The sequence below is a fragment of the Odocoileus virginianus genome, chromosome 27 (genome assembly GCF_023699985.2).
Source record: "Odocoileus virginianus isolate 20LAN1187 ecotype Illinois chromosome 27, Ovbor_1.2, whole genome shotgun sequence".
NCBI lineage: Eukaryota > Metazoa > Chordata > Mammalia > Artiodactyla > Cervidae > Odocoileus > Odocoileus virginianus.
In genome coordinates this window covers 28,716,268-28,739,565 of record NC_069700.1, presented here as the reverse complement: position 1 = coordinate 28,739,565, position 23,298 = coordinate 28,716,268, and the positions used below count along the sequence as shown (strand labels likewise).

General features: G+C 52.0%; 2 protein-coding genes and 1 long non-coding RNA gene across 5 annotated transcripts; 2 read left to right on the top strand and 1 right to left on the bottom strand.

Annotated features, from left to right (window-relative positions):
* Positions 1-2,998: 2,998 nt before the first annotated feature.
* UNC5CL (unc-5 family C-terminal like) lies at positions 2,999-20,715 on the bottom strand. Of its 3 annotated transcripts, none has more exons than XM_070456491.1 (10): positions 20,482-20,715; positions 16,410-17,456; positions 11,341-11,786; positions 10,515-10,815; positions 9,542-9,804; positions 8,746-8,847; positions 8,418-8,485; positions 7,475-7,575; positions 7,206-7,319; positions 2,999-5,158 (listed from the first exon to the last, which is right to left on the bottom strand). In XM_070456491.1, exons 3-10 carry the CDS (start codon positions 11,723-11,725, stop codon positions 4,936-4,938), a joined length of 1,557 nt encoding a protein of 518 aa, XP_070312592.1. In that variant the 5' UTR covers positions 11,726-11,786; positions 16,410-17,456; positions 20,482-20,715; the 3' UTR covers positions 2,999-4,935. The 3 variants fall into 3 exon arrangements, with proteins under 3 accessions (XP_070312592.1, XP_070312596.1, XP_070312595.1); XM_070456495.1 differs by having other exon boundaries at positions 16,415-17,456; XM_070456494.1 differs by lacking the exon at positions 20,482-20,715 and having other exon boundaries at positions 16,410-18,473.
* Positions 4,738-13,434, top strand: LOC139031441 (uncharacterized). Its single transcript, XR_011483927.1, has 2 exons — positions 4,738-4,826; positions 8,025-13,434. It is a non-coding gene; the product is annotated as an uncharacterized lncRNA (long non-coding RNA).
* Positions 20,051-21,656, top strand: TSPO2 (translocator protein 2). Its single transcript, XM_070456912.1, is given in 4 exon segments — positions 20,051-20,233; positions 20,527-20,596; positions 20,640-20,751; positions 20,897-21,656. Coding segments are annotated over 4 exon segments (543 nt in total). The 5' UTR covers positions 20,051-20,064; the 3' UTR covers positions 21,089-21,656.
* Positions 21,657-23,298: the final 1,642 nt, after the last annotated feature.

Below are 23,298 nucleotides of genomic sequence, written 5' to 3'. Positions count from 1 at the left end.
AGATGCCCCGAGGGATGTGTGCAGTTGTGCTTTATTGAGAAGATTCTGCAAGTCAGGGAATAAGGCTAACACCTGTTGAGGGCATGATTCTTTTCATGAGGAGAGTTTGCTCCCTGGAGCCAAAGCATTAACCACACCCTGGCTATTGTGGACACCTGTCAGATTCACAGTTTCCATCAACTTTGAGTAGCTTTTTCCGTATTTGGGGATATCTGCATACAAGGAGTGCCTTCTTCCCAAGAGGAAAGTCAGAATTCAAATTTCCAAGGTCCTTTGTAGCTAGGATTCACCATGTGATCTGGGCTCTGACTCCCTGATGCCCCCCCCCCCCACACACACACACATATACACACACACACTTGAGATCTGATTCAGAAATGGGTAGCAAGAAAAAGTGGGCAATGCATGGAGCTTCCACTTTTGCTGACATGGATGGCAACAGAAGCCTCAGCTTTCAGAGGTGATGGTAAGATCTGGTTCCTGACTCAGAAGTAGAAGTGGTGGCAGAAGTAGTTGCATAAAGTTGAAATTCTGCTCTCTAGCACTCAGTAGCAGCAGCCACAGTAATATCAGTTTCCTCCCCTTGGGCTGACGCTTCCGCACAGTTTAGGGCAACAGTCTGGAGGCTTCACTTCAATTATATTTCTAAGTCCTTCAACTGATTGTTTACTCTTCAGGTTAATGCCCCATCTGTAATCCCCAGTAAGAGTGGATTCTGTTGTTGGCAACTGAGAACCAATCTGATGTGCTGGAGATGGTGAGCCAGGAATACCTGACTGTGAATCCATCCCTCAGTACCACACTGCCATCTGAGGCATCCTTACAGCACAGAGTGTCTGCCTAGACCTCATCTCCTACTGCCCTCTTGAGTCAAGTGCAAGAGAGATAGAAGGCAAGTGCTCGTCTCTGACTCCCACCGTCCCAGGAGCTTCTAACAAACAAAGAGTACTCTTCTTCATTGATTTTTTTATAACCAACACTTTGTACAGGGCAGGTGTTCAAAAAATGTTTGATGAATTAATGAATAGGCAAGTATACTATAAAGTTATGCCCAGATGGATCCATAATCCAGATCTTCACTGTCCATCACAGCACCCACTAGCCAGAGCCCTAGAGCCTACGAAGCCCTTAAAATGTGAATAGTGCAGCTGAGGAACTGAATTTTCATTTTAATTGTTTGAAAATTTTTAGTTCATACCTTATTTCATTTTTGGAAAACTTTCAGCTCACTTAACTTATATATGTAAATGCACTTTTTCAGCTGTAATTTTATGAAAGCTAAATACAGATCATATATTTCCGATGAAAATGTAGTACATTTTATATAAAATATACACCAGTCTCCAAATACTTTATGAAAACAGAATGCAAAATATACTATTAATAATTTTCATATTGATTACACATGGAAATTATACTATCCTAGATATATTAGGTTAAATGAAGTGAAGTGAAAGTCACTCAGTTGTGTCTGACTCTTTGTGACTCCATGGACTGTAGCCCACCAGGCTCCTCTGCCCATAGGATTCTCCAGGCAAGAATACTGAAGTCGGTTGCCATTCCCTTTTCCCGGGGATCTTCCCGACCCAAAGATTGAACCCAGGTGTCCTGCATTGCAGTCACATTGTTTACCATATGAGCTACCAGGGAAGACCAGGTTTAACAAAATATACTATTACAACCTGACTTCATCAGGTTTTTTTTTTACATTTTTTGATATGACTACTAGAAAATGAAAGCTTCACAGTATGTGGCTTTCACAGTGTTCTGAGGGACATCTTGAATCTGACCTTGGCATGAATGTCATTCCGCAGGCAGACAGGGAGCCAATGATGCGTGTTACCTCTGGGCACTGCAGCCTCTCACCCTGCAGACCTGGACCTGACCTTTACTGTTCATTCCCCTCCTGACTCTTAACCCAGCAGGTGAAAGTTCAGGCATGGGCTTCTACAACATGCATAAGAGAAGTCACATTTTGCTAAAAATTTGCTATTTTTAGAGACCAGAGAGGTAAGCTACCTGGGAAAGGGCCAGAGATAAGGCCACAAGTGGTGACCAACCGCTCTACTTAAAGGCAATACACAAAGAAAAATCCCCAAGTGGATATTCCCTGGGCCTCCCATGTGCCATTCAGCACAGGACCATAAAATCCAAAGAGGCCCTTGGAGAGCCTTGAACATGGTTGCTTCATCCCAGTGTAGAGACTGAAGCCAGAGAAGGAAGAGCCAAGCTAATTAGCACTAGAATTGCTAAGTGTCCCAACGCCATCGGAACATGCCTTCTCTTGGCTTTAGGTACTGGTAAATATGTGCCAACTGGGTTTGATTTGAGAAAGGAAAGATCCACCCTACAGGCATCAGGCAGCTTGCCACCTACCTCAAGATTTCCAAGACTCGTTTTCCCAGCACTGTGAGCCCATCCTGATGGATTAAGGCTGCGGCCAGAAGGCAGCCTCTCCCATCCTAGAACCACCCTTCCCCACGTCCCCCATGGCTTTTATTCACAATTCCACAAGACCTAAAACCCCTAAGTGATTTGTTCCAGTGTAGGGAGTAACACAAAGATGACTTCGGCTGGTGTGGAAAACAAAGGGAAACAATAGGAGCTAAGAGGGAAAGTGTACCAGACTCCAGGTGAGAAAGATGCTCTTAGTAGTCAATCCTGAGCCAAATGAAGAGGGAGAAGGCCAAGGTACCAGCCTGGAGTAGCTGGCAGCCCCCAGTGGGGTGGGAGGACTAACAGGATGGATGGGGTTAGGGGAGGAGGAAGGGGGAGGCAGTGGGAGGGTCCCACCCTGAAGGCTTGCTTCTAACAGAATGGAAAGCGAACCTCCCTAATCTACCTTTCTGGACCCAGACGACATCCATACTAGCAGTACAATCTATAAAACATGTCTCTCCAGCCTGCTCCCGTCGGTACAGCCTTACCACATAAAATCATTCATATCCACATCTGAATTTACCAATCTGAGCAAAATACAGTTAGTAACAAAGAAAGGCAATTTTCATATTTTATTATACAATATTGTTCATCATAGAAAAAGCTTTAATATTTTTTAATTAAATACACAAGCAAATTGTTAGTGTTGCCAGAGAGATCATTTGCCTGCTCTTGAAAAATTTAACAACACCTATTTGCCAACAAAAGAACTGCTTGAATAGAGTCAAATCCTTTGTTCTCCTTTCAGGACCCAGCCTACTGATTTATTTTCTATACAGCGTCTAACACACAGTAGGTGCTGAATAAATAGTTGACTAAATGGGATGTTCTTTAATCCCTATCCTCTCTCTCCTCATCCTAAACTGGATCCTGACTCACACAATAAAGGACTTTCCTGGTGGCTCAGACAGTGAAGAATCCGATTGTAATGTGGGAGATCTGGGTTCGATCCCTGAGTCTGGAAGATCCCGTGGAAAAGAGAATGGCAGGATTCTGGCGTGGAAAGTTCCATGGACATAGGAGCCTGGTGGCCTACAGTCCATAGGGTTGCAAAGAGTCAGACACACGACCGAGTGACTAACACTTTCTTCTTTCACAAGATAAAATCCCTACCCATCCATTCCTAGGGTAGTCTGGTGTCTTTCAGTAGCCTTGATACTTAACCATGGTTTAGAGACACTTGCCTGAGGGGAATGACTGTGGGTTTCAGAGAGAAGAAGAAACACACAAGAGCAACCATGGGAGTGACAGATTCAGGGATGGAGACGCTGCAGGGCCAGTGACAGCAACAGGAGGCCAGAGAGACTTAAAATGCACAGTTCGAGATAAAGAGATTAAAAGGTTGGGCAACAATAATAATCTTGAAAGTTTCTGTCCAGTTTTGATGTTTCATGACAGAGATAATGGCAGAGAAAGAGGAAGACAAGGCAAGAATGAGAGGAAAGAGACGAAGTCAGGGGAGACAGGCGGATCAGCAGCTGTGACTGCCCATCTCTAGATTTGGCCTTGAACTCTGGTCCTGCCCTGCCTCACACTCACCGTGCTGGGCTCCTTGAGGCCTCTGCACCCCGTGAGCATTTGGCTCCTACTGTAAGTCCAGTCATCTCCCCGCCTTTCTCCACCTGAAGATCTCTGAGCCACTCTGCAAACCATCTCTCCAACATCCTCCACAAGGCTTTCTCACTGCTCCAGCCCATACTCAGCGCCCTCCCTTCCCAACTCCTTATGCTGGTACAATTCATATGACATTCATATCCCTAACAACAGGGCAAGTGCTGGGAGTTTGCCCTCTGCTCCTACATCTGCTCCTACAAGAGGGCATCTTGGTTTCCTCAAGAGGGGTTTCAGTACAGTTCAGTTCATTTCAGCAGCTCAGTCGTGTCCGACTCTTTGCGACCCCATGGACTGCAGCACGCCAGGCCTCCCCGTCCATCACCAACTCCTGGAGTTCACCCAAACTCATGTCCATTGAGTCGGTGATGCCATTCAACCATCTCATCCTCTGTCGTCCCCTTCTCCTCCTGGGCTTCAATCTTTCCCAGAGGGGTTTTGCAAGAGTCCAAACCCGACCTCATTTATTCCAGGAGTTCCCATGATACCCAGTCCAATGCTGAGTATCATTTAAGTGCTCGGGGAATTCTCTGCGAACTAACCAGTCCCCAAGGAGTGCCGACAGGGCAGTCTAACAGCCAACTGGTCTATTAAACAGCTTCCCGGAGGCCCGCCAGGCTGGGGCCATCTCCTGGGCTCCTGCGCCCCCTGCCGGCCAGGAAGGGCTCTGCACACAGGATGAAGCGGGCGCGAAGGGTGGTCCGGAAAGGCGGGGGCTCACAGTGGCGTCCAGCCTCGCTGTGGCCCCGGGGGAACCACCCGAGGGTCCTGATGAGGTCGGTGAGTTCAGCCATGAAGAGCAGCTGTTTTGCTTCCTGGGGGTCGGGGCACATCATCCACGGCCTCCCGGGGGACAGAGCCACACCCTGCGCCGTGGCGGGGCGCTCAGAGCTTCTCGTCCAGCTCCAGGCCCTGGTTCTCCTGGGCGCCCGCGCGCAGCCGGGGTGGGCTGCCGCTTTGCGGCCCGTTCAGGTAGTTCTGGATGACGGAGGCGCAGTCCAGCCGCTCCATGACGGTCATGAGGTAGTGCAGCTCCTGGAGGCTGCCATTCTGCTCCTCAAATAGCTCCAGGATGGCTGCCGCGGGGCTGCGCTGACAGGACATGAACCTGGCCGGGAGGTGGGTGAGGGGGGAGCGGTGAGAGGAGGGAGGGGACCCTGCGTCGAGATCCACCACCCACCTCCCCCCAGCTCTGGCCCTCATCCTGCTCCTGCCTGCTTCCGGGGCATTCTAGATGGTGGAAGGACCCAGGACTTTGAAATCAGAGATTGCCTGGGCCACATCTGAGATTGCCCGGGCCACATCTGAGATTGCACTGGCTCAAAGTCTGCTCCTCTCTAGGCTTCAGTTTCCTCTTTTTCTCACACTAGGGCTTGGATGAGAAGACCTCTGAGGATGCAGAATATCCAGCTGTGATATTGTTTGCCTTCTCTGCGCCCTACCCCCACCCCAAACACTCCCCACCCTCCCTCTCTCCCAGGCCACATCCTGCCCACCACCACAGAAATAGTTCTTCCTACCCATGACCTTCCCCTGCTCCAAAACCCCTCCAGAGTCTCTTTCACCTGCTAACCAAGCCCACTCTCCTGACTTCCCTGCCCACCCACCACTTGGCCTTGCTGTGTTTTTCTGACCTTTTCTCCCGGCTCCCATCCTGAACCTTCCTTCCCACCTTAAGCATACCAGACCCTCTGCCCCCCTCCCCTACAAGATGATCCCCTACTTCCCTACCACCTGAAGCCCTTGTTCCCACCTCAGGTGGAGGAGACCATTCTGCACCCCTTAGTCCAGACTCCCATTAGGTTTTATTATTCTTTTTTATTTAATTGAGATATATAGTTGACTCTTGAACATCACCACTTTGAGCTGTGTGAGTCCACTTACATGCAGATTTTTTCCAACTGTAAATATTACAGTGCTACATGGTCCCTGGTTGGTTGAATCTGTGGAGGCTGAACTGTGGACGTGGAGGGCAGCTGTAAGTTATACCAGGATTTCAACTACATGGAGGGTCACCCCTCTAACCTCCATGTTGTGCAGGTCAACTGTAATTAATGTAAGTCTTTATTATTCTTGCTTTAGCCATTTCATGCCTGTTTTCAACTTGCCTCACAATATTGGGTACATAAAAATAATGTCAAAGGAACACATCCCTTGATTTTTTTAAGCTCTCTGTATCCCTTAGTACAGAGTGACCTCCCTGGTGTTGGGACCATATTTTGTTCTTTCTGTATCCCAATGCTTAGTATAGTTTTTCCAGGACTTAGTAGGTCTTTGATAAATGTTTACTAAAAGAGTGGTTTTATTTTTTTGCTTTTGAGGGAGCATTTTTATTTATTTATTTATGCCACACCCTATGGCATGCAGAATCTTAATTCCCTAGCCAGGGGTTGAACCCACACCCCCTGCAGTGGAAGCACAGAGTCTTAACCACTGAACCACCAGGGAAGTCTTTTAAGTGGGTGATTTTAAAATCTACCTTGTTTTAAGGATCTAGCTCTCATCCTATCTCCTGGATATGGACTTTGACCACTGTTGTCATCTTCTGAGTGCTGAGGCTCAGCTCAGAATGGGTCTACTCATCTCTCTTCACAGAGACCATAGCTGCACTGCCTGTTTTGCCGATGTTTATTGAATTAACATGTGCCAGGCACTCAGCTACAGGCTTTACACACATTATCCTGTAGTCTTCCATTCTTCCCCGCAGGGCACAGCATGTCAAGCACTCAGTATGTACCAGCGACTTACATGTGAACTGATTCATTGTTAAATATTTACTGAGCCAATATTTATGTGCTGAACACTGGCCGTGAACCAGGCATCGCTCTAGGTACCAAGAATACGGTGATGAACAGAAAGATGTCCAACACCTTCCTGCGGAGTCCCTTTGACTTCCCCTGGTCCTCTCCCCTGGCTTTCTCCTCTCTCACCTGTCATGTCCTCTTCTCTTTGAAGCCATGAGAACAAGGACAGGTTGGACCCAAACCAATGAGATCACTGCCAATGAAATCAATTCTCTTCTGGGAAGTAGGGTGGGGAGTAGCCATGCCCTGACTTTTAAGTCACTCTCTTGTGAATGGTCCAGTCTCCAAGGGGTCCTGAGAACCGCCCCCAGTCCACCCTCCGCTCCCACGCGCAGACCTTATCCGTCTTACCGGATTTTCATACCGCAGAGCCCCAGGTGGGAGGCCAGTCGCCGCCAGTCATTGCCAGTGATGCTGTTTGGCTCCAACAACATCTGCAGCTGCTCAAAGAGCTCTGGGGGCAGCCTGCGGTGGAGGAAAGGGTGTCCTTGAAGGGGAGGATGGAGAGACCCAGCCTGGTTCCGCAGACAGTTCAATGCCGTGCTCGCTCTGCAAGCCCAGGGACAGCAATCGCAAACATCCCCCATCCCGCACAGCAGCCCAGGCAACCCCCACCTCACCTATTGCAGGGGGGTGGCTGGGTGACGGGGGGTGGGGCTGCCCAGGATTCCTCCTCTGATGCCTGGAACCTGAGGATTTCCATGTACTTGGTCTCTAAGCCCTGAGCCAACAGGGGGACAGGGAACACACTTAGGGATCATGAGACGTCCCTTGAGCAAAAAGCCAGGGCACCCACCTCTGTTCCTCCCATCTCTCCTTCAGCCAGGAGACACAGCCCCACCTTAACCAATACCCTCTACCCTCTGCTTCCCCGACCCTGGAGCCTTCAGCCTTGAGTTTGCTCACTGAGCTCTTTGGGACCTGGGACATGAAGACCAAACAAAGTACATCCTAGGGCACCAGGAGAAGTGCTGAGTGGGGTCAAGGGCAGGGGAGGTCATCTGATAATAGAGACGCTGAACTCAGGCATACGTGCCCCCTTCCTCCATTGCTCCTCTCCTTGGTTCCTCCCCGAAGGATACCTCGAGGGGTATCTGCCTAGTCTCCAATAAGATGCCACATGATTCCCCAAAGATTCCCCAATCCTGATTTCTTCCTGTCTTCTTGCAGGAGGGCAGGATCTCTAACTTCCATCCCACCTACTCAAGCCCCTCCTCCTCCTGGGCCACTCTCCAGCTGAAGATACACAGCACCGTCTCCCAGAGGCAGACAATCTGTGCAGAAGGAAAGCATTTCTCTTTGATGCCCAAGTTCCTCCAGGTTGGAAGAAACCCCTAAAGCGTTCATGTAGGGTCTGGTTCTTTTACCCTCCTGCTGGATTCTCCCATGGATGGACAGGAAAGTCAAAGATGGAGCGTCACTTGGAGGCCAGACAGTCTCTGCCCCTGGAAGAATGCCCTCTTCACCTCTTGAATGTGTGATCAGAATCATACTTGCTGGGCACCAGACCCTGACCTACCTCGTCCACCACTCCCCCAGCCCTGCCCTTCGGCTGCAACTCACATCCTGGAAGGTGTGCATGGTGACAATGATCTCATTGGTCAGCGCCGAGCAGTCCTCGTTCTCATTGGCTACAAAAAAGGAGACGTAGCAGGTGAGGGAGGGACAGACCCAGGAGAGGAGAGCAGGACAGCAAAATAGACTTCCACAGAAAGACGGAACTCAGAAGCTGCTGTGCCGGCCACCCCATCCATCTCTGCGAAGATCTGCTGTGGCCCCTGTCTTTAAAGAGAAGGTCTGCACGCGTGGCCGAACGAGGCGCTGCAGGGCTCCAGGGTGACCAGGAGCGGAGCGGGGAGGGGAGGAGGGGGACACGGGGCTCCTGGGCTACCTGCTTTTCTCCGGAAGCAGAAGGAGCGGAAGGGGCACTTCCCGTGCCAGATGTGCAGGTGCGGCACCAGCTGACAACTGCTGTCGTCCACGTTCTCCCAACCTGCAGAGGGCAGCGGGCCTCAGGAGGGTGACCTTCGTGTAAGGTCACCCTGGGTCAGGCCCCGTGCAGAGCGCCGAGGGGAGGGGCAGGGCAGGAGCAAAGGCAGGAGGGTGACTCCAGTGGGTGGCAGGTCCCACGGGCTGGGCGGGGACCCTGTGAGGGCTCTTCCTTCTACCAGCACATGGACCTACCCCTCCGCCCTTCCACCTTCGCATCCAACCCCCACCCTCCCAGCCTCTAGAAGCGGCACGCATGCGCACCCTCCACACCCCACACAACAACACCCTTGGCCCCATCAACAATTCCCACAGCCAACCCACAAAGGAGCGGGGACAGAGAAGACTGGGCCTTCTCCTGTGACGTGGGCTTCAACCAAGCAGGACCATAGAAGCCTCCTCCTCCCTCCCTGCCCCTGCGAAGGCAGCACCTCTCCTCCCGCTGCACAGCAGCATCATCCGTCCTCCCACGGAAGGGCCAGGGCTGAGTGCAGCAGAGGAAGGAACTGAGCAAAGCCTGGGGCTCCGGGAGGCAGCAGGAGGAGCCAGAAGCCCCCCACCAGCCCCCCGAAGCTGCTGCATGCCCAGGAGCCTCAAAAAGAAACTTGAGGCACCCAGATTTCCACCTCAGGGGAGGCCTGGACCCCTCCCTCCACGGGGCTCCCCGATGCGCTGTCCCCCGGCCCGGCCTCCCTCACCCTCTGAGATGTATTTGAGTTTCAGGTATTGGTCCCCTCGGGCCCCGGTGAAGTCGAAGAGCTGGCAGGGCCCGCGCAGGCGCCCGCCGTGCGGCTGCTCGTTGGTCACGGCCCACTGCAGGGCGCAGGGCGTGTTGTTGAGGAAGTAGACGCGCAGCTGCAGGTGGGACTGCCCCGGGGCCAGCGGCGAGCAGAACACGGCCAGCTGCAGCCACTTTCGGGCTTCCCGGCCCGCCGGCGCCTCCAGCACACAGGTGTAGAGGCTGCGGAGAGAGATGGTGGCGGGGACCACATGCGATGGGGCCGGGCAGGCCAGGACACCAGCCCACCAGCCACCCAGCTCCCACTGCACCAGGGGCCTCTGGGGAGGAAAGGAGAACATTCCAGGCCATGTAGGGAAGAACTAGGGTGGAGGGGTTGACTAGAGGGATGGAATGTGTGTCATGTCAGTGAGTCCCGGGGTCAGTGTAGGAAAGATGGAAGGTGAGCTTAGGGCCACCATGCATGGCCCTGCTCTGGTCATGGGTGGCAAGGAGACTGGGAGGCAGAGGGTCCAAGATCCTGGAAGGACAGAGCTAAGGACAGACATGACGTGGGATGGAGTCTTAGAGAACTGGAGGGGAGCAACGTGCCCTAGACAGCGGGGGACAGTCCTGAACCAGGGCACAGGGAAGAGACAGACAATAATGGAGACAGAGGTGGAGGCGGGACAGGCCCCTCTAGACAGAGGACCGGGGTTGAGCCAGACCTTTCTAGACAGACAGAGGGATCATGGGGGGATGCACAGTCCTGGATGGGGTGGGAGCAAGATAAGCAGCCGTAGGCACTAGGACAGAGGGACTAGGGAATGACAGGGGGATACGGGCTTTGCAGGCCAGCTTGGACAGAATAAGGGGCAGTCCCCTCAGAGAGGTGAGGACAAGGCAGGCAGAGAGAGGGGACGGGAAGTCCAGGCCGACGGGCCGGCGCCCACCTGAAGTGGGAGAGGTGGATGCGACATTCATCTCGGGAAGTGTGGTCTCCCGGCCGCCCCAGCGGCTTCCAGGCCTTGGCGTCCAGCAGGGCGGTGTTGCTGCTATAGGTGCGGGCCTGGCTGGGCTGCTGGGCACAGTGCTTGAAGGTGAGGGTGCAGGGCTTCAGGAAGGAGGCCCCATGGGGGCCGCATGCCACCACGGGGCTCACCAGCCCCTGAGCCCGGGACAGCGAGGGGGCATCCGTCAGGTCCCACACCAAGGTCAGCGACACCCGCTCCTGGCGGCCCACAGACACAGCACCTGGGGAGGACGGAGCGCTGAGGGGGGCCTGGCAGGCAGGCACACCCCTGCCGCAGAGGAGGCCAGGCCAGAGCTGCAGAGGAGACGAGCCGGGAGCCCTGGAGAGAGGGCACCACAGGGCACATGGGGCTGGGGGCAGTGTGGAGGAGAACAAGAGGGTGGTGACTGACTTGGGATGAAACCACGAGCAAGTCATCCCCCTCCTCCAAGGGATGCTGCGAGCTCATTCAGGCCCTTGTGTGAATGTGCAAAGGGTGCTCTTCCTCCAGACACTTTACTTCCCTTTTTGGGAGAATTGTCATAACAGACTGTTCATTAGAACAAGGCCCTTTGCCTCCACCTGCCATGAAACTGTCATAAAGATGTGTAGTATATCCATCTTTGGAGTCAAGAAAGACTTACACGAAACATACAATTTTCAAAATTATGAAGGTGTCTCTGAATGGTGCTCCCTCGGGGTTGGCGCCCCTGTCTAATATGTAACACGAACAGCTATAGGCTGAGAAAGGAGCTGGGTGCTGTTACCTGGCGGAATGAGCAGGGAAATGCCCGTATCCTGGAGCATCAGGCAGCCTCCGCGGTGGTCCACCTCTCGAGCAGAAAACACCAACAGTTTGTGCATCAGCTGCCGGATGACAGTCTGGCCTTGGGTGGGCGTGTGCAGTTCCTGATAGAAGGTGGCCACCTCCTGCAGCGTGGCTGGCGGGCCTGCCCTGGAGGACTCATCTTCCGGTGGGGGAGTGGAATGGGACTCTGGCTCCTCTTGGTTCTCCAGCTTCCAGCAGGCCCCCAGCAGCCGGCGAGGACAGCGCCATCGAAGGCACTGGACCAGGAGCACGGCGCTCGCCACCGGAACTCCCACCAGCAGTAGGAACTGGGCGGGCTGGAAGGAACTCTCATAGGAGCACATCCGCCTGGTCCCCTGATGCTGCCGGTTGCCCTGCTCCCCTGTCCCAGCCGAAGCCAAGGGCCTAGGGTAAAGAGTCAGTGTCAGGTGAGCCTTTGGACACTAGGACCTGGCTTCTAAGTGGCTGCAATGAGGAGGGAGCAAACTGTCTTCATCCCAGCATACCCCATGCACCCCAGTCAGATCAATTTCCTTAACAGAACTTCACCTATCTCTTCCTCCCTCCCTCTGTCTCTCTCTTTCCCTCTGTCCCTCAAGAACCTGCTGTGACTCCCTGTGACCTAATTAATTTCACCTCTCACTCGACAGGAAGAGCTTAGGTTTGGAGTTAGAGGATGTGAGTTCACAAGCCACCTTGGTCATGTCACCTTGAGCTTGTCCTATTGTTTAATGCACCTCAGTTTCTACCTCTGTCTAAATAGCACCCCTGATCTCCGTGGGCCGACCGAGGAAAGTCTTAAAATAGAAAAGCAAGGACTTCGCTGGTGGTACAGTGGATAAGAATCTGCCTGCCAATACAGGGGACATGGGTTTGATCCCTGGTCCAAGAAGATCCTGAACCCAAGCTCTAGGGCCCTCAAGTTGCCACAAATGAGCCCTTGTGCCATACGCCTAGAGCCTGTGCTCAGAAACCAGAGAAGTCACCGCAGTGAGAAGCCTGTGCTCAGTGACTGGAGCGTCTCCCGCGCTCCACAGCTAGCGAGAGCCCAAGCACAGCAACGAAGACCCAGCACAGCCAAAAATAAATACATGAACAAATTAAAAATAAATAGAGCAGTGTGTCCAAAAAGGCATATATGTGCAAAAAAAAATTTTTTTTAATAGAAAATGAAGTCACAAAGGACTAGACATCCTCTGATCTCATTAACGTAGATAGCAAAACTAGATGAAGTGTAGATCTATATTTATGAGTGTATATATGTAACTGATGGGCTTCCCAGGTGGTAAAGAACCTGCCTGCCAATGCAGGAGACATAAGAGACACAAGTTTGATCCCTGGGTCGGGAAGATCCCCTGGAAGAGGGCATGGAAACCCACTCCAGGGCTCTTGCCTGAAGAACCCCATGGACAGAAGAGTGTAGCGGGCTACAGGCCATAGGGTCTCACAGAGTTGGACACGACTGAAGTGACTTAGCATGCACACATATAAGTGATAGAGAAAGGTCTGAAGCAGAGCTGTGTAATAAAAAATATAATGTGAGCCACAGATGTGCTTTTACACTTCCTAGAGTCTACATTAAAGTGAAAAGAACCAGGAGAAATTAATTTTTAATATATTTTATGTAACCCAATATATTCAAAATAATATCATGTTGACAGGTAATCAATGTAAATTTATTACAATATTTTACATTCTTTTTTCATTACAAGTCTTTGAAGTCCATGTGTATTTTACACTCACAGCACATTGCAATTGGTATTCTGTCTACTTCAAGGACTCAACGGCAACATGTTCTAGTGATTCCTGCCTTGGACATGCAAGTCTGGGAGGACACCCTCCAGACTATTCCTGTTGGTTGTCACTGAAAGAGATGAGAAATTGGGGGAGCTGGAAGGTGTGAGAGAGGACTTTCTATTTTCTTAAACTCTTTTTTCTGTAGTATTTGAACTTTTCACATTCAAGCATCTTTCTATTAATCTTGTAATTCTTTTTAAAAACTATTAAAAGTGAAAAAAAATAGCCTCTCAGACTGATGATGAGGATGGCATGAGATTATGTGAAAATCACTTTTAGATGATAAACCCTGTCCAAATATGTGTGTTTTATTTATGCCCCTCCTTCTGCTAGAAAGGTCAGAGGGTAACTCACAGGGATATATATATACATTCTACAAGAGTGACAAAAGTTAAAAGTGGAAGCGAAAAGAGAAAGAAAACCCAAAGTGAGGGTCTCCAGGTGAGGTCCACCAGGTTCCCAGGGTCAGATGGGGGCCTGCACTGTCCAGCAGAATCCTCCGAAAGATGCCAGCTCTTGGGACTTCCCTGGTGGTCCAGTGGTTAAGAATCTGCCTTGCACTGCACCGTGGGTTCGATCCCTTGTTGGGGAAACTAAAATCCCACATGCCACTGAGCAACTAGGCCTGCATGCCCCAACTGGAGAGTGTTGAGTGCCCCAAATACGGAGGCCACTTGCCACAACTAAGACATGATGCAGCCAAATAAACAAATAATTTTTTTTAAAGATGCCAGCTCTTCCCCAGGTCTTCTCCTCCAACTTATCCTCTTCCTCCCTTAATTTCCACCCTCAGCAAGACTGGGCTCTGTGCAGCTGGTTAAGTCTAACCTTTGGCCTTTGTTCCTGCTATTCTCTGCTTCACGCTGTCCTCCTCTGCCTCCTTCACTCGCCTGGACCATTCTTGCCTAGTAGTGCCCCCTGCCAGCCCCCACTCACCAGCCCTTAACTGTTGCACCCTCCCTGACCACTGTCCTCCCATCATACTAAGTAACTGTTTATTTTTTATTTTTTCTTGGCCACACCACATAGCATGTGGTATCTTAGTTCCCTGTCCAGGGATCAAATACGCGTCCCCTGCATTGAAAGCTCGGAGACTTAACCACTGGCCCACCAGGAAAGTCCATGCTGAGTAATTCTTGATCGCATGCTCTCCTGTGTGGATTTCCACTCAAACGAGCTATTTCTGAGCACCCACTGTGGCCCAGGCGTTGTCCTGACACAATGACATCTTACTCGGCTCTCAAGGAGCTTCTGAGAGCATGGGATTCATTTACTCTGAGGTTGAGTTCTGTGAGACACCACATCCTCCTTCTGAGTCCCCAGGGTCCCCATGGTTGACCCACTAGGATCTGCACTGGTGAATATTCCCCTCACTCACACCTCACGGCTCAGCCTGCAATGCGGAGACCTGGGTTCAATCCCTGGGTTGGGAAGATCCCCTGGAAAAGGGAAAGGCTGCCCACTCCAGTATTCTGGCCTGGAGAATTCTCAGGCCCTGGACTATACAGTCCATGGGGTCACAAAGAGTCAGACACAACTGAAAGACTTTCACTTTCACTTCACACCCCTAACCCCAACCTGAGGCCGCACCCCCAAGCACCTGCTCCACCCTTGCCCACCTTCTTTCTTCCTTCTCAAGACCCATGAAACCTAAGCCCCCTTCCCAGCTCCTCCTGGCCAGGGGCTAAAGCTCCCCTGCATCCTCAGGATGGAGCCCTGGGGCGGGATCTATTTTCCCATGTCTTCATTAAAAACATAGACAAGAAGGGAAGGCATGACATTGCTCCCTCAGCGCTAACATCTAACCCTTCAGACAGTGCCCCTGGCAGAGCACACAAGTGGAGTTAAGTGAGCTGGCGATGCCTGAATCTGGCGGAGATGGGGATCAGAGCCACAGGCTTCCCTTTACGTCCCGTTCAATCCTTGCAGTCCTTCCACAGTAAAGATAATTGGAATTATAACTGTAATAATAATAGCGAACATCCACAGAGCCAGGGTGTTACAGCGCTCTACGTGGCCCAGCTCATTTGATCCTCACAGCAGCTTTATGAGCTAGCTGTTATTTTTATCTCATTTCCCAGATAAGGAAGCCAAGTTTCCTCCCCCAGTGAGGGCAGAGGATGGATTATTAAGCTACAACTGAAGGCAGAAGGGAAGGATGAGCAAGGATGACAAGAGCTTCCAGAAACACTCCCTTTCTCTCCCTGCCCCTTCTTTTTCCCCGAGGTCTCTTCCTTTTCACTTCTGGAGGAATTGAAGTTGAAAGAGAAAGAAATGAAAATAAATAAAAGGAAAAACAAACATAAGGAACTATAGGCACATCCTTGGTGCCACAGCGAATGACACTCTCGCCTACCCCCTGCCCACCGAGGCACCAGCAGCAGGAGATGGGCCAGCTGTAGGGAAAGAAAGGAGGGGCTCACTCTGTTTCTATAGCAACAGCTATTCCAGGGCCTCCAAAGACCAGAGTCCAAATCCCCTCCACACCATTGGATGGTGCAGCAGAGTCCCCTTGTCCTACCTTCCAACCTGGAGGGCCTCTCACAGGAGCCCATTCATTACCTGGCCTGGAGCAGGTAACGCCTCCCTCCTCTCAGCTCCCTTTCTCCCAGGCTGACAGCTCTCCAGGCTGTGTTGGCCCTCACCCCATCCTTCTCTTTGCCTCCAGGAAGGGGAAGGGTCCCGAATACATAGCGTTAACAGCCTGGTACCTGCAGACTGGACCCTCCCAACCCCATGGCTGACCCTTTGGTACCCAGCTCTCCAGTATGTCCTGCCCCAGACTCTGGATCATCCTGGGTGGCACTTTCACAAGATGAGAGTCTTTTAGGATGCACCATCACCTGTCCCCAGGGAGTTGCTTCCTCCAGCACAAGGATCCAGGCTCCTGCTGCAAAGTTCTGCTCATATTCTTTAAGGAAACTCTCAACCATTCTCCCACATCACTGCTTCTTATTGGGTCTAGTGCTGAATGATCTCCAATTATACATGAAACGTGTATCAGGATATTGAGTCCCAGGCTAGGTCATGGGCTGCATTCACCGAGTACCTCCCCCGGTCCTCACCCCCACTAGGCTGTGACCCTCTGCCAAGCCTCTTCCTTCTCCCTCCTCCAGCACCGGGTCTCTACACCTGCCAGACTCACCTGAGCAGGCCTGGCTCCTCCCCGGGGCCCCAGGTGGCCCCATCTTAATGCTCAGACCACCCCCAGCCGCCCCGGGGGGTGCTCACCTTACCGTGTAGGTGACCCAGAGGCGGCCGCCTTGTCCAGGAACAGCAGCTCCTTCTCTGAGAAACAGAGAAGTCAGCCAGACTCGGTCACCAAGCCAGCAGACAAGTGGAGGTGGGCGGGGAATTCAGGCAGGAGTGGCCTGGCGCTTCCCGCTTCCCGGCAGAGTCCTGCCTCCCAGCCACCCCAAAGAGGGGTGGGGAGTCTGTCCTGTATGCTGGCAAAGTCCAGACGAGGTGAGGGAGGCTCCTAGAAGTCCATGAACTTACCCGTCTAGACCGGGAAGGGAGGGACAGAGGGAGACAACCTGGGCACAGGTGAGGCCTCCCTAGAGTGCCCTCTGCTGGTCAGTGGTTACTGCAGCAGGGCAAGGTAGGAGGAACCTTAACCAGGGCTTCTCAAACTGTAATGGGCACATGAACCGTCTGAGGGACCTTGTTAGAAAGCAGGTCCTGATCTCATTGGTCTAAGGTGGGGCCTGAGGTTCTATATCTTAGAAGCCCCCAGGTCATGGCACTGTGGGCCTGTCCAGGGAGCTTGGTAGTGGTTTAGTTGCTGAGTCATGCCCAACTCTTGTGACCCCATGGCCCACTAGGTTCCTCTGTCCATGGGATTTCCCAGGCAAGAATACTGGAGTGGGTTGCCACTTCCTTCTCCAGGGGAATCTTACCAACCTGGGGATCGAACCCACATCTCCTGCATTGCAGGTGGATTCTTTACTGCCGAGCTTAGACAAGACCTAGTTCTACCCACTTTCTGCACAGATATGACAGGGAAGACACTGGGCTAATGGCCCACGAGTTGCTGGTGGCATTGGGGCACAACCACATCCGCTCCCTACCGAGGGCTCTTTCCACTGCCTACAGGGTTGCTGCCACTCTGGATGTTTGCCAGCCTGGTCCTTCCTCTGTCACTCTGCCACTGGGATGAACGCTCCCTTCACAGAGGGATGTTTTTCCAGCCATCTGCTCCGTATCTTCAGCTCTAGGTAGAGCCCGATCAATCCAAAGTAGGTGTTTAATAAAGACTGGGACGAAAGACTGGGCCAGCTGAGAGGAAAGAGGAAGCATTTTTGGATCCAGACTGCCAACGTTGAACCTGGTGACCCACTTGCTGACTGTGTAATCATAGGTTAGTTGTTCAACCTTTCTGAGCCTCACTTCCTGGCCTGTCAAAGGCACATGATAATATTTACCTTGAGAGGGATAAGGACGGCCATTATTGAGCTAATAAATATAAAGTGCACACCACGGAATGGTTACGCAGAAGTGGTAACTTGTCGCCGTGGTCTGGCCTCCTGCAGCGCAGGTCTCTCCTCCAGCCCCACACTGATCATCACCCATAGAAAATGAGTAAGTGCTGCTGCTTTCATCCTAGTTAATGATTCTCTACCTTCTTGTCCCAAATTGCAACCCCTGCCCCTGCGCTGCCTTCCCTGGGAGGAGGGGATAAATACCTCCCAGGGGTGCCCAGGTCCCCAGAGAGGAGAGATGGGGTGAAGGAAGGGTGGAGAGTAGCCAACCTGGGGAGAGGACCTCCTGTCTAAAGCACAAGCAGGAAAGAGGTGCTCAGGACTTTGGGGGATGGAGAGGGGAGTGGTCAGTCTTTGGGGACAAAGCTCTGAGACACACAGAGCCATCAGATTCTCTGAGTCATCAGATTCCAGGGGCTTGTGAAACATCTGTCAAGTTCTATTCCAAGCCAGGATGGGCCATGCGAGCTAGCAGTCAATAACGAGGGGCTACGTCTTATGAGATCATTTCCAAAGCTTGTTTCACTGAGGACAGCCCCGGTTACATCTGAGGGTCCCTGCCACCCCTACGGACACAAAGCTGGTTCGTGTGATGCAGAGACCACGATGCCAGGCATCAGAAGCCTGGCAGCCTAGGGCTCAGCTGTCTCAGGAGGTTCGGGTTACACAGCACCAACACCTCAATAGTTCCATCAAGGGCGCGGGCCCCTCCAGAGACTGGGTCTAGTAGACAAGGGGACCCTCTGCTGAGAGGAACCCTTCCAGGCCATGCAGGCAGCAACCTGGACTCCCCAGCCAATGCCATCACCCTAGTCACTGGAGAGAGGCAGTTCAGCTGGGAGCCCTGCTCCACCCTTCTCCCCGTCCCCACCCTTCTCTGCCTTCCACCCATCGCACATCACTGGCACTCAGTCTGGGAGGTGTGCTGCCTGAGGCAAGGGGAACACAGGCCTGGAAATAAATAAGAAGGCACCAGCAGTTGGGGGAGAATAGGAAAAAAGCATTGGGGGTGGTGGGAGTAGGGAGACCTCCAATACTGCATAGAAAAATAGAAATGATAGAGAGACAGGAAAGCAGAAGGTGAAGAAACAGACAGTGAGAAGCAGAGAATAAATAGAAAGATGCACAGGCCAACAGGCTGGTCAGCCTGGTCCCCAGAACCTCCAGGACATGTTCATGGGCCCTTGACAGGAGAGGATGGTGTAGACTGTCACTCCAGACACTGAGGAAAATCACCTTTTTTCCACTTCAAATTCTGTCAATCATGGGGATGAGGCTGAAATCTCATGGGCAAATGAGAAGCATGATATTGGGTGGGGGATCTTGGTTGGAGGGGCTACCTGGGTGGCTCAGTGGTAAAGAATCCACCTGCAATGCAGAAGGCTCGGGTTCCAATTCTGGGTTGAGAAGATCCCCTGGAGAAGAGTGTGGCTACCCGCTCCAGCACTCTTGCCTGGGAAATCCCATGGACAGAGGAGCCTGGTGGGCTACAGTCCATGGGTTTACAAGAGTAAGGCACGACTTAGCAACTAAACAATAACTTTTGTTGGAGGACGGTCTGTGCCTCACCCCATTCACAAAGGAAGATGCGCGGAACAAAATACAAGTGAGCATGGCAGTGTTTTAATCAGAGACCAAGCGGTTGTTCCCTTGAGAGGTCAGGCCACAAGACATCTGGGTACGTGTGTTTGTGACCCCGACCCTCTGAAAGTGGAGAGGTGCAGGGGGAACCTCCCGCAGCCCCTCTGCGTAGATGAAAACTTCAGAGAAAGGAGCCCATAGTGTCACTCAGCTGAGTCTGAATTTGGGTGGGAGCTCTGGCAGAGTGGGCCCCTGGGGTTTTCCAGTCTGGTATAGAGAGATAAGCCTGGGGCAGAGGGGCTGGCTGGTTCTGGACTGGAAAGGAAGTCCAGGGTTCTCTGGCTCCTGTCTTCCAAACGTGGTTCTTCCAGGTTGGTTACCTTGGCTTGGTTGAGTTCAGTCTCAGACACTACCCTCCCTCAAGGGCCTGCTATGTACCTGGCCAAGTGCCATCCATTGTGGGAGGGAGAAAAGATGGGCGATCCTGGACCTGAGATCCAGGAGTCAGACACATACTGGGGGAGAGGAGTCTTTCACTGAAAAGGAGTTGTCAGTCCTAGACGGGACACTCTTGAGTGCCACATGAGTGGTGTGAAGAAAGTAAGTCCATGGAATGTGGAAAGGGGGGAAGCCAGGGTAGGCTCAGAGGAGGGGGCTGGGAGCAGACCCCAGGGGGTGTCCAGGACTAGACCTCCTATGAGAAGCTCAGGCCGGGGAAGAGTGTCAGGTAGGAGGAGACAGACAGGCAGATGCGGGGAAGGGACAAGGGGAAGGCTACCATCAGCGTGTTCTCTGCCTCCCCAGATCGCACCTCCTCCAGGAGAATGTGGCCTCAAGGGGCCATCTTCGTGGTCCTGCCCCTCCTGGGGCCCACCCTTGTCTGGCTGCTCATCCATCACTCGATGCCCGACTGGTGTGAAGCCTGAGAAAGCTGCCCTGGTGCCCACCCCAGAGTCTTGTTGCTGGTGTGTACAACCATCTACTCCATCATGGGCTGAGCACCCGCATCTCATGCCCTGGGCTGGGAGCAAGTCTCCCATCCCTGAATTGCCGCCGCACACTGATCTCTAAAGGGATGGAACCTCATCTTGCCTCTTTCGGGGTGTCTCCTCTGTACCCACCTAGGATTCCAGCCCACCCTCCCTTACCTCCCCCCTGCCCTCAAAGGATGCCTAGACCCACTTACCCCCCATTTCACCCCACAAAGGATTCCCTCTTGGCAATCACAAGACCCCATTTACCATGAATCAGCCTCCTCTGAGCGTTTCTGCCACCGTCTGTCCACAGCTATGGCTCCCACCTGGTGTGGAAGGACCTGGGAGGGGGCTTTGGACAGCCGCTGGCCGCTGCCCCTCGGTCTCTAGGCCATCAGCTGGTGTCCTGATCCTCGTGTTGGCAGCCCACACCTCGGCCAGGTAAGGCACCAGAGCTCAGCAGTGGGCAGGGGAGGGGGCGGGGAGGCCGCCCGCCTCCGAAGCAGGGAGCGCAGCACGGCCGGCAGGTGCCGGCAGGTAGCGGCGGGGCGGCGGGGCAGGCTGCCCTGAGCTTCCGCGGGGCGCACAGAACACCCGGAACTTGGCTCGCTGGCTCCAGGGTGCTGCAGAAAGGTCAAGCGCAATTCCCAGCAGCCCGCCTGACCGCCCTGCCCCTGCCCAGGCCCAGCTGCACCTGCTGCTGCTCTTCGGGCTGGTGATGCGCACGGCTCTGCTCTGGCATCCCCATCAACAAGCTGCCACCCTGCTGCTGCTGCCCTACCTGGCCTGGCGCACCGTGGCCGTTGCCATCACCCACCACCTGTGGAGGGACAGCCTTTGTCCGAGGACCATCCCTGGGCGGGGAGAGGAGTGACTGAGGCCGGGATCAGGGGAGAGGAGGGAGGCCGGGGTAGGGGCAGAGGAGACCACAGCCAGGCTGTGGAGGGGAGGGTGGTGGCCAGAGGTTGCTGAGCCCTGAAGGTGACTTGATCCAATGTGGCCACTGTCCTGGGTCCCCTGGTGCCACTTCCCATCAGGATTCAGAGACATGGGACAGGGAGGAAACAGTTCACAGTTAATACAAAGTAATAAGTCCTGTATTAATAAGAATTAGTTTAGTATTAATAGCATCAATGAATAAAATCCTAACTAACTTTCCAGGTATGACGTGACATGTGTGAGGTTCAGGATAGCTGGGTGGGAATGGACATGTCTCTGTGTGTGTGTGTGTGTGTGTGTGTGTGCGTGTGTATGCACACACACACATGAATGAAGGTGTGAATGCCCTGCCAAACCTCACTCAAAATTTGGGACTTAGATTTTTAATTATTTGAAAAACAAAGTTTCTGAAAAGCCACAGAAAGATAAAGTAAGAAAGGATACCAATTATCTTGTCGAACTATATATTGTTTATTTTATATTATGTATCATAATAGATAAATGTATATTATATACCACCTATAAAATAATATATTCTATATTATATTAATCTTAATTATTTTATTTTAATTTTTTATATTGGCATGTAGTTGATTAACAGTATTGTATTAGTTTTGAGTGTGCAGCAAAGTGGCTCACTTATATGTGTATCTACTCTTTCAATTTCTATAATTAATTTATTTTAATTAATCATATTAATTACACCTATAATATATAATAGTTATATGATACGTTATGCATTATATATGTCATACTAGTCTTTTTCAATTTCTATAATTAATCTTAATTATATTAATTACACTGATATTGAAAAAAGATGTAAGCCTCAGTGCTGACCAGTGAATTGAGGAGGAGTTTTTGTCCAGCCTTCTCTCTTATTTCCCTTTCTAAACCTTCCTAATGGCTTTTTTTAATTTTCCTCTCTTCCGTCCTCTTGCTTTCTTCTCCTGTTGTCTCAAGGCCCTAATGGTGGCAAGAAGTGACGGCCCCAGGGCTGCCTCCCTAAATCCTAAACAAGGCCAGCTGGAAGGCCCAGGTGCCTTGTGGAAGCAGCTTTTAAAAATATCAACCAGACTCTCTAGGGATGCGCCTGGGCATTGGTGTTTTTAAAACTGCCAGGACTTCCTCATGTGTAGCCCACCTGAGAACCACCACTGAGGGTGTTCCAGAGCCATCCGGAAGCTAATTAAAAATGCATAGGGACTTCCCTGGTGGTCCAGTGGTTAAGACTCCATGCTCCCAGTGCAGGGGGCATGGGTTCAACCCCTGGTCAGGGAAATAAGATCCCACATGCAGCCAAAAAAATAAATAAATAAAAATTCGTGTTCCTCGTACCCTACCCAAGACCTAAGAATCAGAACTTTGGGGGTGAGCTTAGGCACTTTGGATTTAACAAGCGCTCAGCGCTTCTCTCAGCTGCTCACTGAAATTAGAGAGCTCCAAGCACAGATGGTCTTTCAGGGCTCCCTTTGCTGTGACAACCTTTGATTCTGTGAGTTGAGTTCTGGGTCTGGGGCCAAATATACCCCTTGCGGGGGGTGGGGGGGGTGGGGAAGGACCACACAGGGGCAACAGCCAGAGGACATTACATTTGAGAAGGAGACGGGCTGTTCCTGGAACTCATCAAGGAAGGGCAAGCTAGAAGGGATCTCCTCCTCCCCGCCTCCTCTGGGCATGCTCTGCCCAGCGGGGCCCATGAGTCGCCTGTGTTCCACCTGCCCTTGTGGCCCCAGCCCCAGGGCGGCACAGGGCACAGGGAAGGTGTTCATTTATCTTTGACTGATTAACTGATTAAGTAAATGAACACATTGTCCCATTAAAAGATATTGCTGATCAACCCCCCACCAACACCTGCCCTGACACTGGGTCAACCGAAAAAGCCTCTCTTTGAGGGGAGGGAATGGCATTCATTGGAGAAGGGCATGGCAATCTACTCCAGTATTCTTGCCTGGAGAACCCCATGGATAGAGGAGCCTCACAGGCTATGGTCTATAGGGTCACAAAGAATCAGACACGACTAAAGCAACTTAGCACGAACAAGGGCATTCATAGCTGTTGAAACTTCTCAGGTGGTTCTAATGTGCAAGCAGATTGAGAATAGCTGCTGTGGGGGTGTTGCCTCTCAAAGTGCAGCCTAGTGACCTG

Coding starts and splice junctions, on each gene's coding strand:
- UNC5CL (XM_070456491.1), bottom strand. CDS start 11,725: ATGTGCTCCTATGAGAGTTCCTTCCAGCCCGCCCAGTTCCTACTGCTG. Junction 8,848..9,541: donor ACTCAAATACATCTCAGAGG/GTGAGGGAGGCC, acceptor TGCCCTCTGCAG/GTTGGGAGAACGTGGACGAC. Junction 5,159..7,205: donor CTCTGCGGTATGAAAATCCG/GTAAGACGGATA, acceptor CCTCCCGGCCAG/GTTCATGTCCTGTCAGCGCA.